At 38.9% G+C, this 14,460-nt stretch overlaps 1 protein-coding gene across 4 annotated transcripts in view; it reads left to right on the forward strand.

Moving 5' to 3' along the window:
* Positions 1–14,460, forward strand: part of Gba3 (glucosidase, beta, acid 3 (cytosolic)) — a 115,008-nt gene that overhangs the window by 78,548 nt on the left and 22,000 nt on the right. The window contains exon 5 of one of the 4 annotated variants that reach the window (XM_063240319.1): positions 12,814–12,882. Coding sequence (XP_063096389.1) covers positions 12,814–12,833 — 20 coding nt within the window. The 3' untranslated portion in view covers positions 12,834–12,882. 4 annotated transcript variants of the gene reach the window in all.

Consider the following 14,460-nt stretch of genomic DNA (forward strand, 5'->3'; position numbering starts at 1 on the left):
TCTTTTGACTTTCTGTAACTCTGTCTTTGTCTCCCACTCCCGTAACTATTCATCTGTTTTGAAGAGCCTTGTTTGATGCAGGTGGCAAGATGGGAACTGGGGTACAAATCAGACAGCTGTTTTACTGGTATACTAAAAACAAGATGAAATAACAACTGGTCAAGCTTAAAATGTCACGTTCTGATAGTTAACTTTGTGTGACTTCCATTATAGATTGTGCGTACACGTTCCCCAATCCCAAAAATCTTATGTGGTCACAGGTGGGGCTTTTTCAGAGGTGGCTGGATCTAGAGTATGTTGTCCTGCAATTAATTCATAGGCAGTGCCATGCTCAAGGATACTGGGATTAAGAGTGTGAGTGCCACCTGCCATGAATAGGCTGGATAAGACAAAAAGAAGCAGAAAGACACTGCTAAAGTCCCCTGCTTGCTTGGTTTTGCTATCCTCTGCCTCCCAGTAACTGGTTATATTCTGTGATCCCCCTCTGCAAAGCCACCATACCTTGCAGCCAACCAGTTATGGAGTGAAACCCTTACATACCGTGACCTAAATAAACCACTTTAACTTTAGGTGTTGGGCATTTTTGACTCAGCATGAGAGAAAAGTAACTAAGACATCTTCTTGTGTATAATAATATTATACCTAGGATTTTATTGAATTACTATATTTTGTATTTGTTGTTTTCCATTATTATTAGAAGTATCTGAGGCTATATAACTTTATGTACAAAGGAGTATTTTTTAGCTCACAATTCTGGAGGTTTGATTGGCATCAGTTCAGCTCTGGTAGCTTCCTGGCGACATGTACCATGACAGTCAGAGTGTGTTTACAAGTGAGAGATGACATTGCCTGACAGCAAGCTGAAGATCTACTGGGGACAGATTGGATCCCACATGAACTATGTTAATCCATACCCTGAGCATGACCCTCAGTGATGTAGGGACCTCCCACAAGGCCCTAGTTCTTAAAAGTCCTCACCACCACCACACTGAGGACTAAGCTTCCACCATACCCACAGCATTGCATGTGTAATGGCATATTTTATAATTGTAATGCTGTAGTATACACACTATATTATATTTTGTGTTGTTTACATATGCTACAGAAGATATTACACGACAGTCCATGCAAAAGCTGGATACTGACGTGAGAGAAATGAAAAATCCCATTTTTCTTTTCTTTTCTTCTTCTTCTTCTTCTTTTTTTTTTTTTAATCGGTACCGGGGATTGAACTCACAACCACCTGCTTGCAAGGCAGGATCTTATGCTGCTGAGCTAAATCCCCAGCCCCAAAATCCCATTTTTCTGATAGTGTTTGTATACTTATTTTTTTGAATGATTGTAAAGTTTTAACAGAATAAGACATTCAGCTGGTTATGGTGATAGCTGACCAGACAGCTGGCTCATAGTAGATGCCTAATGTGTATTGTATAGACACATGCATGGCATGTTGCTTCATGTTATAATGAAATGGCAAAATAACTAATAGAAAGAATATGGTTCATCTAAAGTCAGGATATTCTAGTCCAAAATCCAGCAGCCACTTTGTTCTGAGCCTGTTCTCAGAGTGTGGTGGAGCAAACTGCTTACCTCATGAACAAGGAAACAAAGAAAACAAAAATAGTGATATCCCACATCTCCTCCAAGTTCTCACCCAGTGATCTCAGGACCTCCTACAAGAGTCTCTCTGTTAAAGACCCACACTAGTGTCTAAATCCTGCCAACCTGAGGTTGAGGATATTAGGGGAAATGCAACATCCAACTATAGCAAGTATAGGGAGAATACGCTGGTTAGAAAGGAAGCTCCAGGGAGCCCGTGAGTAATGAGAGCTGTCAGGGTGTGTTCCCAGGCCTTGCCTGCTGTATCTTTCCCATTTTATAGTTATTAGATCCCCAAGGTACATCATTTAGCTTTGCTATAGTCTCCATATTCATTGTAAACTTAAGCAATTGTGATTCAAAAACCCCATAGTGTTGAGGAAGAGGACAGAAGTCACAAACTCCATCATTCCTGGCATAAAAGTGTTGGATAAGTAACCCAAGCCTTTAAAGACTGAATTCCTTCACTTTGAAAATGAGTGAGTGTAGAACTGTTTTGTAGGTTTGTGCTTGTCAGAGGCCAGAAGAAAGGAATAATGTTGCACAACTACTTAATGGATATGGGATTTCTTTGGGGGATAACAAGAACATTTGGGAAGTAGATAAAAGAGGTTTCATAACACAGTAATACTCTGAGTGCTTATTTTTAAAATGGTTAATTTTCTGCGGTATGAGTCTTTATACATAGCCTTATATTTTCAACCTTCATTTTTTGTTTATCTGTCTGCGTTACATAATGATCACCTCCCTCACAGGGAGTTGGTACATACACATGGTACACCTCAAACCTGTTTTCATCTCATCTCTTTCTTTCCTTTTCCTTCTCTTGGTCCCCTTTCATTTTGCACAAGATCTACCCTGCATTTACCATTATCCATCTTTTATTTTGCTGTTTATATCTTGGGTTTCCAATGTAAGTGAAGCTATGTGATATTTGAGTTTATTTCATTTAACATTATGATCTCAGGTGACATTCCTCTTCTTCCAGATGACTCAGGTTCATCTTTCTTCATGGCAGAATGGTACTTCAGTGTGTGTAAATACCATGCTTGCTTTATCCTTTCATCTGGTTGATGGGTGTATATGTCTCTTCTGGGATTTATCTACCATGACTTATGACCCTATAAACATGCATGTGGATGTATCATTGTAATGTGATATCTGTAGTATTTCAGAAAGTTTCGTAGAAGAGGAACAGCTGGGCCAAATGGAATTTCTAGTTTTAGTTTTTGAGGAATCTTCATATTGATTTTCATAATGATTATACTTACTAGTTTACATTCCCACCAACCATGTAGAAAAAGTGTTCCTTTTTCCTAGCAGCCTTCCCAGCATTTATTATTGTTTGATTTCTTGACTATGGCCATTCTTTCTGGTATTAATTATGTGAATCTTTTCTTACTTAAAAAAACAGAAATGGCAATTGCACCCTACCTTATCATACGGAGCTACCTTATGTCAAGGTTTGGATATAAAATGTCTCCCAGAAGTCTAATGTTTTTGGAGATAGAGTTTTGGAAGGTGATTCAATTATGGGCTGCTCTACTCAACAGTGGAGAGATCAATTTATGAGTTCATAGCTGAGAGCTCTGTTAGGAAGCAGAGCCTATTTGGGGCAGGTAGGTCACTGTGTGTAAGAGTTTAGAGGGAATAGCTTTCTCTGTGTCTCTGATTCAAGGCTGTCATGGTTTGGGCAGCTCTCTCCTCCAGGGCCTTCCACCATGCTATTTCTGCCTTGAAGCCATGAATTTAATTCTCTGAAAACATACGCCATATAAATGTCTCTTCATTTAAGTGGTAGGTGCTGGGTATTTTGCACTAGCGGCAGAAATACTGACCTGTACATCATGAAAGTTATAGATATTAATTGTTCAGTGCATAGCTAACACTGAACTTGTGGTTACTTTCCTCTCCCTCTTCCTTTTTTCAGGCAACAGTGTTATCATTGTCAGAGTCATTCTAGAACCTACCTCTATCCATTGTTACTGGAAGGGAAACACTAGGAAATAAGACTGGAAGGTTAGGTTGGGGCTGTTTGGCTGATCTGGGAGATCCGGAATGTCTAGGCTGCAAGGAGCCCCTGAAGATGTCTGAGCTGGAGAGCAAAAGAAATTGGACTACTCTTTGAACCCATTAGCCTGAGAGCTATCTGCATGGTAGACTGGGGGGAAAAGGATAAACAGGAGGGATACGGTTAGGAAATTTCTCTCAATAGGCCCTTAGATTTCACTTTCTTATTTCCTCTTCAATCACCTTGGATTTGGCTGACTACGTAGCAAACACTTAATAAATACTTGTAGATTAGTTATTTTACACTTGTTTAATGCCTTTCTTTGAAGTACTTCCAGTTGAGATTACTTCTACAAATCACATAATGCAAGATAAAATACCCTATATATCTGTCAGTTTTCTCTAAGACTGTTTTCTAAGTATTATATGTGTTCAGATCATGGACTGGGCATTCAGCTGCTGGGAAAATAGAAATCACCCCATTAGTCATGCCTCTGCAAATTTCACATTTTATATTCCAAGTTTTGTGGTGGGTGATATTTAAAGCATTTTTTTTTTTTGCCGGTTATTGTATCACTACAACTGTATATTGCTTGTGGACATTTTGTGATCTCAGATCTAATAAAAATGATGATGTTCCATTTGTTATCACTTTGAGAGAAGCACAAAAAGACCTTAAAGTGAGAAGCGCAGCTTAATTAGCACGTTGCTGATTTATATTACCCAGTGTGAAATCTCTATTGGAACTAAAGGAAGGATGAAAACAAAAGGCATCTTTTGGATTCTTTATTTTTTTGGTCTTATTTAGAATTTACAACCTTATTTCCATGTTTCTAATCTGCAAAACCTAAAATGTAACATCATTGTCTCAGAGTTATCACATTTTACTGTATCAGGCAACGAACACAGCTGCATATTGATTAATCTCTGAGGACAAATGTCCTTTGTTGCATTTTATGTGTGGGTTTATACCTTGATTTATGTAATGCAAAAGCTCTTAAATATCTTACAGTTTAGAACTTGAGGGGACTACTGGAATTTTCTGACTGTACCCTTTACTATATATTGATTGAAAACATCCTAATAAAAACCACTCAGTAATTTTTAACAATGATTTATGTCTTGTTTAACCCACTACTTATATTATGAAAATATTTAGACATCTTTGTATTACGTGGAACTATTATTTAACCTAAGAAAAAATGTGGGTCAGATAGTTCTCTTTCAGGTACAAAGAACTAACTTGAAATTAGTTTTAAAAATAAGGGAACTCATTGCTCCAGTGACTGAAAGGTCCAGGGATAATTGCTCATATTAGCAAATGCAAATCCCCAGTGCTATCTATTTCTTTTCTTTTCTTTCTTTCTTTGCTTCCCCTCTTACCTCTGTTCAGTGCAGTTTTCCTCAACTCCTAGGATCTGTATTGTGCTCATTAGCAGAATAAAGCTTATATCCTGTAGGTTCAAAACTAGAGGAAAGGCAACAACTTCCCACAACTCTGTATGTTTGCTCTAACTTTGGCTAGACAGTTTGAGGCAGGAGTTCATTTTGAGCCTATCACTGTTGCTTTAGGTTTATAAAATTGTGAGTGACCTGCAGAATTCTCTGTCTATGCTTAGAAACAAGAGAGGGAGCCAGTCCCATCCAACCATTGTGTACATTCAGTCTGGGTGATAGGATTTGTCTTAAAACATGGAAGTAGTTGATAGGAAGCAGATGCTGGGAAACAGGCAGAACCAGCAGGTACCCATGGGGAGTTCACAAGTAGATTCCAGGACATCTTGTGGTAACAACAAGTTGGGAAAGAGAAAGTGGTTAAGAGAAACTCTCCATAGTGGACTGTAGGTCTGTAGATTAGGAATACTGTCAGTATTCCAATGACTTCATTAAGATATACTCTTAGAAAAATGAATTTATATGCTTATGGAATCCAGTTTAGATGGCAAAAGCAGGTTAATATCATTCTAATGCTCTTCCAACAGACAAAAATAGTTTTCTATCATTGATGTGATAGAAAATAAAATGATTTTTGAAGGCGATAATTTTTCTCAGTTTTACAAATTTAGGAAATTTGAACAAGACCTGAAGAGCAAGTATAGATAAAATTCTCTAGTGAATTGCTATGAAATAACTTCTATAACAGGAGAACATATACTAGCTTATTTAATCAGAGGCTTTCATAATGATATTTTTAATATAGAAAATTTTCACTGGGTGTTTTCGTAATTTAAGCTGTATGCATGAGAAAGTGTATATGCAAATTCCTGGATGAACTATTACTAGCAGTTTATTATTATCACACAAAACCCAGCAGTTTCAGGGTAACGAGCTCCTTGCACCGCGCTCAGAGCCCTCTAGTTTGCTTCCCTTCTCTGACTGGCTGTCATTCTTCTGCGTGATGTGTTTCCAGAGCGATGCCTCATAGTGGGAGCTCGTGGGACAGCTCTCTCCACATTGCCCCGCATAGGCCACCTGGCTTAACCTTGACCTCTTGGCCTGCTTCAGCCACACCACGAGCAGAGCACCAACCCAGAACCCTTGCTGTACAGTCTCCTTGCTTATCCAATGGCCCCTTTGGAAGTACTTTCATCCAACTGCTGCTGGCATCTGGGAAACCCCTCGGGGAGTCCTTACTTTCATGGGAGCCTGTGGCAGTGCTGGATGCCCATATGCCACTGCTTGTCTTCCCTTTGCCATTCTGCCTCTGCCCTCTTGACAGCCTTGAGCACTCAGAGGATCCCATTGCCAGCCCATTAAAAGAAATGGCCCTCAGTCCCTATCTTTGCAGAGATGTGAGGGAGCATATTCTCTTTGTGCACAATGAGCTACATTCCTAGCCTCTTTTAACAATTTATTTTGAAAAAGTCTTGCTAAATTGGCTAAAGTTGGTCTCAAGCTTGTAATCCTGCTGCCTCAGCTGCTTGATACTGCTGTCTCATTTTCCCAGGATAATGCTGGCATTTTAGGCATGTGCCACCACAGTGGCTTGGATGTCCTCAATATCATAAAAGGTGATAGGACCCACAAGAAGGATGCTTACTGCTGCACAGATTAATTTGATGACTTCTTTGTCCTCCTGATTCTAGTCAAGTCTATTGGTTGGTTGTAGTGATCACAGTGGTGGGTGATGGATGATGAACTGGGTGAATTTCTATGGAGAAGTGTCTGCCTTCGACTACTAGCTGTTATCTGTAATTAGACGGTGGGGCAGTCAGTGTATTTTTGGCATTCACTGTAGTTGCTACAATAGTAAGACCTGACCTTGCACTTTAACCTCTTCTTGCCATGGAATCCCTGCCATAGCTTGAAGCATAAAGGCCTAGAAATTCTAAAGGTGTGACATTTTTGTCAAATAAACTTTTAAAGACTTCTCTGTCTGTCAGTTGTACTTTCAGAATCTCATCTATTTCTCAGGGTTTTTTTCTAAATGTAGTATGAATATATTAAATGATGTTTTAACTTTTGGTTGTATGTAATAAATATCAATTTCTATCTATAACCTATGTGTCACATGCTACACTAAATTCTTTAGATTAAAATAATCTAAAGGGATTTAGTAAGGGACATTGATTGTTCTTTTTTCCCATGTCTTATACCAGATGTCATAAAAGTATTATTTCTAATTCCTAAAATAACACCATAAGATGACTATTATTTTTATGTGTTTAAATGGAAGCATAAATAAGGTTATTATCTTTCTGAAGGTTTCACATCCAACAAATCTGGGAGTCAGAATCTGTGGCTGAGAGTGTATTCTATTGTTTTTATTCTAGCATTTCTTAAAAAAGAAATGGAGATAGAGTTTTGGATTTCAAAGCATTTATCCTTTAGTGAATTTAGAATTTAGTTAGAAAACATTCAATCAACAACAGCTTATGCTTGATGGTGAGATTATCATCATATAGTAAATGAAAGCAAAAGTGATTTGAGTTTAGTTACTAAAGATAATTCTCTAGGAGCTCTCAAACAGGCACATGTGTCCTTCATTCGGTTTCCTAGTTTCAGAGCCTGAGAAAGGGATTCAGTGCATGATATGAGTAGCTGGTTGTGTGAATGCAGGTGACAATGGACTGATGCTTCTCAACAGCACCACTGAGGGTGGGACCTAAAAGACATTGGGAAATAATGGGTCACCCTTCCAATTAGAAGAGTTTTAGGAGTTGTGCCTACTTATCTGTTTTGTGTAGAAGTGTCCAAAATAATAATAATAATAAGTACAGGGTCACAGCAGTGATAGAGTGCTCAGCTGGTGTGTAAGGAATTTGAGATGAGAAGGCGTGGTTAAGACTGGCAGTTAGGGACTTCCCACTTTGTCCTGAGCTGTAGCATGAGACTCGACTTCACTTCTTGTTAGTATTTCAAGGGTTAGGATGCAACGTTGATAGTTCAGCCTCAGAATAATTCCATAGGTAGGTTAAGGATAGCTTGTTGCCAATTTTTCACTCTTTTTCCCAATTCTTGCTCTTTGTTCCTGTGACCTTTGCTATTAGCATTTTGGACTCAGTTCTGAGTATTCTGGCCCATGCTCTGAAGATTCCGACTGGGCCACCACATTTCCTGCAACTACTTCTCTCTGACAAGTTCCTGCTTTTGTGTGAGTGTGGGAGTGGATGCAGGTATGTGTGTGTGTATGTGTTTGTGTGCGTGCATGTACATGTGCCCTCTTGGATTTTCTTTGAATCTATCAGTGCAATGTGTGTTCAAGAATTTATCATTCCTGGGTAAATTCATGTGAGTGGGAAATTGCTCCAAAGCACTCAAATGATTGCAATCCTGTACTACTGTCTCTTAGACTTGTTTTTTTGGCTTTGCTTCTATTATTTCAAAGAAGACACTCATGAAAGAATAGCAATGTCCTGTGCTTCATACAATGGTCATATATAAGTTTTCATCACTTTAACCTATATGCAGCAATGAACACAGTTAGTTCATTTTTCCTTGAAATATGATCTTCAAGGCACTATTTTTTATCTCTTTCCTCACTGTTGGTTTCTTTGTTGCAAGCCCCTTATTTTCCTGACCTGTAACCACTGATGCACATCTGAACTTAATCTCTCGAAGTGCCCTTTATTTGTGATCATTCTCTGTGTGCTCTTATCCAGCCTCCTGTGTGTAGGTCACTCTCTATAAGTTGATAGTTCCTATTTAGATGCCCCTCTAAACTCTTCCCGGAACTCCAGATTTGTATACTCAGCAGCCTATTTAATCTCTCCATTTGGATTCTTAATAGATACCTTTACCCTTTAACATATTCCTAAGGAATCTGAAGGGATGTCTTAGTGTTGTCTGCCCCATATGTGATAGCCCTAGTTGCTCAGGATAAGAACTGTAGGGTCATCATTTGACTCTTTACCTTCTATCATTCTTTACATCATTTCAGACAGATACGGTCAGAATCTCCATTATGGCTGTGCTTAAATCCATTTTACCATCCCCTTTTATTTGGTCTAATACAATGGCCTCCTAATTAATTTTCATGCTTCATTTATGCTTCCTCACACTTCATTCTTTGCCATGTCAGTGAAGACAGATTCTGTTATCTCTCTTCTCAAAACCCTCTCCATCCCAGAATGGGTGGCTTTCCATCCATAATACATCCGCTGTCCTGGCTGAAATCTGCAAGACCCCTGTAGTTTGTCCTCAGTTTCTCCTTCTCGTTGCCCCACTCTTCCTCTGCTCACTGAAGTCTATCCTGACCTTCCTCTTGTTCTTCATTCATTCTAACATATTTTACCTGAGATCCTTACGTGTGCTCTTCCTCTGCCTGTCATGCTGTGCCCATCTGTTCTCATATCCCCTTGCTTTCGTAACTCTCATCCTGATTGACTTGACCACTGACTAAACAAACCAGCATCTCCCAACAATTGGTATTGTTACCCTCATTTCTTTTCATTGTGTCATCTGCCACCGCCTGACACGCTCATATCGGTACTTGTTTATTGAAATTCCCCTCCCAGAAACCTGCTCTGCTGGGCTCGTTGCTGCACTCCCACGGCCTGGCACTTGGTAGCTCTGGGTAAATATTTGTTGACATAGTAAGTGAATGATGAATGAATGAATTAAGAGCGGGTGTAGTAAAATTGATTCAAAACAAAGAAACTTGCCTCAAAGTTTCAGCTGACTGATTTGAACTGAATGCAAATTTCAAATCCCTAGCAGAAGAGCCAACTCCTTTCTTAATTTTAACATAACAGTTTTGTCTCTTTCCATTTTTGGAATGGTATAACCAGAGAGCTGCACAGATGTGGAGAAGCCTCGTGGGCATTTGGCATGGTACCTATGGTGTTTTTCTTTGCGATGGGGTTGTTTTTGCATTCCACACTTTGACTCCCACACTCTCATGTGATGGAAGGTAACAAAACCAGACTAGGTAACAGGTAAGTTGTCTTTTTCTTTAAAGCATGTACTCTGGGCATTTCTTTTTGCTCTCATTCACTCTGTGTGCACTTTATCACAAACATTGTCTCTTTTTGTCTCATCTATATTGTTCACCTGCTCATAACTTGCAGATGAGGCCATTGTGGTACATGATTTGGAAGACTGATCTTACCATGTCTCTGCAGTGTGAGCTACTGGTGGCTGCAGAGGCTGCTAATTTAAGAGTCTGATGCAGGTAGTTGGGAAGATGCACTTATTGTTCAGACTAAGGTTGTTTGAGGCTCTCAGTTTTCAGCTACAGAGTGATGTGGGGTTTAGGACTCAGCAGGCCGTTACAAATGGCTTCCCTCCCTTTAGCCAAGGAGATTTGCTGAGATGATTTTACAATTAGTCTCTGAAGCCATTCCCTGGGTGACAAGGGGACAAGGCTTTTTCTATAAATTCCTCACCCTCATTTTCCTACTTTCATTCTGGGCATAGGATTTTAGTCCCATTTTTGTCTAAAATCAATACAGGTAAATTTGTTTGAGGGTAGTAAGGTTATTTGTGTGTGTGTGTGTGTGTGTGTGTGTGTGTGTCTTGGTTTTTTCCTTTTAATTCATATAAGGCTGGAGAAAAAGAATTTTATGGATGGTTTGACAGAGTGTTTGTGCTGAGTACCTTCCCTGGAAACCAAAACATAAAATAAAGCAAATCAGAGGGAAAAAAAAAACCCTGCCTAGAAAAAGAAAGTTTATTTAGAACTGGATTGAACTGTCTTGAACATGATAAATACCGTACTTTTCAAAGTTTTGTTATACAATTGATTTCTTTCCATGTGTTTCTGGTAGTTTAATTTGATTGACATAGCAAAATATTGCTATATGATGTGGGAGAAATTATTTTTAATGCACAGGACTATAGGTGTAAATTTTATTTGTGTTAATAATGTTGAATAAACTGCATTTAAGTATTGGGTTTATTTCTGGCTACTGTGCTACTACATAATTTGATTGTCCAGTTTTCAGACATGAGTTTAAATCTTTACGCAGCTGGGAATTAACTAGTCACATTGTATTTGTTTCTGTTTGGCGAATCAGGAAAATGATCAAACTATAGAAGAGAAGCTATTTCAAGGTTTTCTTACATTTTTAAAATACAAAAACATTTCCATAGAAACTCAATAATGAAGTATAATTTAACTTTTTATTCAAGTGTGCTAGACTGGCAAGCATAAAGGTATAATAACTCTGACTTTTCATTCAACTACTGCATATGCAGAACAAAAGATATAACATGTTTTCTCCTTTGCTTTTAAATGAATCAGTTTTTAGTCTTTTAAAAGGCTGTTTTTTTTAAAAAAAACTGTTTTTAGTCTTTTAAAAGAGTTTAAATAATAATTAGCTTTTATTGTCATGGTGCAAAAAGGTAGCTATAATTTTCAATGATCGTCAAAGTTTCAAATCATAAAACAGTTATAGGCATAATGTTGTTCCATAATGCTAAATACCTAGTGATCTTGTACAATAAAAGGGCTTAAAGTTTTGTAGATGATAAAACTATTTCGTCAGGTTTTCTCAGCTTCTATGAAAATTATAGCTAATTCAGGCAGAACCTCCACTCACTGCTTGGAGTATATTTCTAGTTTTAGGCCCTCTTCCAGTGAAGTTAAGGCCATGAAGGCTTTAATACGGATACACTTTAGTTACTGGATAACAAATATGTCTTTAGATAAGACTCCCACTTAAATATGCTAGGTGCGTCGCACCTTGAACAAAAAACTGAATGAGAAAAGCTAAAACTGGCCTCTTTTTTTTTTCCTGTCCTTGCGTCATGGGCGGAGACAGCAAAAATGTCTTCATCAGACCCTGAACACCAGTATCTTGTTTAGGGACTTCTGAACATCCAGAACTGTAAGATTCAGCTTCAAATAATTAAATATTCATAGTAATGCTGCCCCAACAATGTTCAGTCTGGTTGATTTTTATCAGAAATGACAAAAATGGCTCAAGTATATTCGTCACCAAACATATACAGTGAAGCCTTGGTTCATGAATGCTTATATTCATGAACAATTCAGTTTGTGAATTGAAGCATTTGGCAAAACTCTGTTCCCCTTAAGAACTCTGTATTGGGTGATGAACATAACTGTGGTCATGAATAAAAGGGTAGCCACCTTCTCCAGAATCATGGAACAAATTAGTTTGTGTACCAAAGAACCGCAGTATATGTTGGGTGTTTTGATAGCTTTAAGGGAGAAAATAAAAGTACATAGAATTTGTTTTTGTCTTTATTGCTTTTCTTTCATTGTTGAGAAACAATACCCCACTTCCAAAGTTAACGGAGAAAAGGCTTTAATTTAGCTTACAGTTTGTAGATGTTTCACTCCATAATCATTTGGCTCCAAAGCAGGATAACACATGGCAGAAAGGCAACAGTTGCTGGCAGCAGGAGATAGCAAAAGCAACAAGAGACCTGCCAAAAGGAAGAAAAACCTCTTTCTGCTTCTTCTATTGTATCCAGATTGCTGGGATTAAGGTGGTGCCAGTCTAATCAATGGCCTGATCCAGGAACTACCTACCCTTAATCCCAGCACCCTTAATTCTAGCATTGAACCATGAATAAATCACAAACTCTAGATCAGCTACTCCAAAAAGCCTCACTTAAAATTGCTTGAGGCTTTAGGGGACATCTAGACACAAACCAAAGCAACTTGTGTATTAAAAAAGAACATGTGGTTAATATATTATGTTGGGTACATAAAATAGTTATAGGCATAATGCTGTAATGTTGGGTATGTTAGTTTATGTTATTTTCTCACTGGAAACTCTCAAATCCCATAAATAGGTTCTTTTATCTCCATTTAACAAATGAGAAAGCTGAGGTCAGAACAACTTGTGAGTGCCTGCATACCTGGTAAGTACCAGAACTAGACTTTGACTTGATACAGTTCAAGATTAGAGTTTGTGGACTACATGACTACTTGCATTGCCTCTTCAGTAAACCTCATCCTGTGATGCTCCAGAAAAGGAAATCTGGCCACAGAGCTAGCTTCTTCCTGCAAGTTTATTTTTACAGGGCTTCAATTAGTGCACCAAGTGAGCTCATTTACTAACTGGGCTCTGAGTAATTGGCTGCTAGGGATGAGGTGAATAGTGTCCTCCAGAGGGCTGTTTCTACAGCTTGACGCATTGGGCAGTCAAGCCTGCCATCGCTTATCTCTCTTCAGGACTGCACAACCCAGCACACTAATGCTGTGGGAGAACAGTCCCCAATTAAAAAACCCAAACTAGATGAACAATCCTGGCTCTGTTTTCCAGAAAGCAGCACTGGGAGACCAGCAGGAAGGTGCTGCATGTGTTCGTGAATAAGCATTGAGGTTTGGAGGGAGGTGGAGCAGAGCTGTTCTCACCTGTTACATGTGGGTTAGGACAGTGGAAACTGCTCTCTGTGCTTTCCTTCTGTTCACAAGACTGAGACTGGAGGGACACATGGCCTCCAGTAATGCACTTGAAACTGAGTCAAGTCCCTGAGGCTATCCAATCTGTGGTTCTATTGCTCATGAGCCTAGATCTTCCCCGTGGGGGAAATTGTGAATGCAGACTGTCCCAGTGGACATCACTTATTGCTGGCCCCTCTGCACGCTCCATTTATTTTAGCTATAAAGTAGGGCTCAAAATCCTATCTACCTCATGGGCTGTTGTGTTAAATGAGTTGATAACAATGAGGTCTGCAGCAGAGTGGCCGATCCACAGTCACCCTCCAGTGCATGTCAGTGTCCTCATTATTACTATTCTCATTATTTATATCAGATCATGTCGTGGAATGGGATGACATTTGGAAAGAGTTCAAGTTCTGGTTCTTTCCTCCTTGACTTTAGAGGACTTGAGCACATTGTTTACCCTCTTGGTTAGTGTTCTTCTTCCAGATGATCATTATTTAAAAGAGTAAAAAACATTTTCATTGCTTAACTGTAAAGTCTCATGTTCATTGTCATCCCTGGTGCCCCTAATCTGTTTTTCCATTGAATTTTTCTCATTAACCCAACTGAAGTAGCTGTAAACTGGATTTTCTCTTTTAAAGTACAGGCAACTCAGGGCCTTTGCACTGAGCTACTCCCCAATCCTTTTTATTTTTCTTTACTTCAGTTTTTATTTTAAGATAGGACCTTTCTAAGTCACTACTGCTTAGGCTGGGCTTGAGCTTGGGATCTTCTTCCTTAACAGATGTGTACCACCATTCCGTGTGCTAGATGACATCTTAAACTCTCCTTCCCCACTAACTGGTCCATGTGATTTGATGATGTCTTATTGAAGCTTCTTTTAAAGGCCACTTAGCTGGCCTCTGGAACTCTAGACTCCAGTTTACTGGCAGAGGATTACTTTGAAGTTCAAATCCAACTTCTTATTTTCATAATTAAAAGTCTCTATTGTGTGTGTGTGTGTGTGTGTGTGTGTGTGTGTGTGTGTGTGTGCGTGTGTGTGTATGTGTTGT

This window comes from Cavia porcellus, unplaced genomic scaffold (assembly GCF_034190915.1).
Source record: "Cavia porcellus strain 051 isolate PalLab524CR breed Dunkin Hartley unplaced genomic scaffold, mCavPor4.1 scaffold_30, whole genome shotgun sequence".
NCBI lineage: Eukaryota > Metazoa > Chordata > Mammalia > Rodentia > Caviidae > Cavia > Cavia porcellus.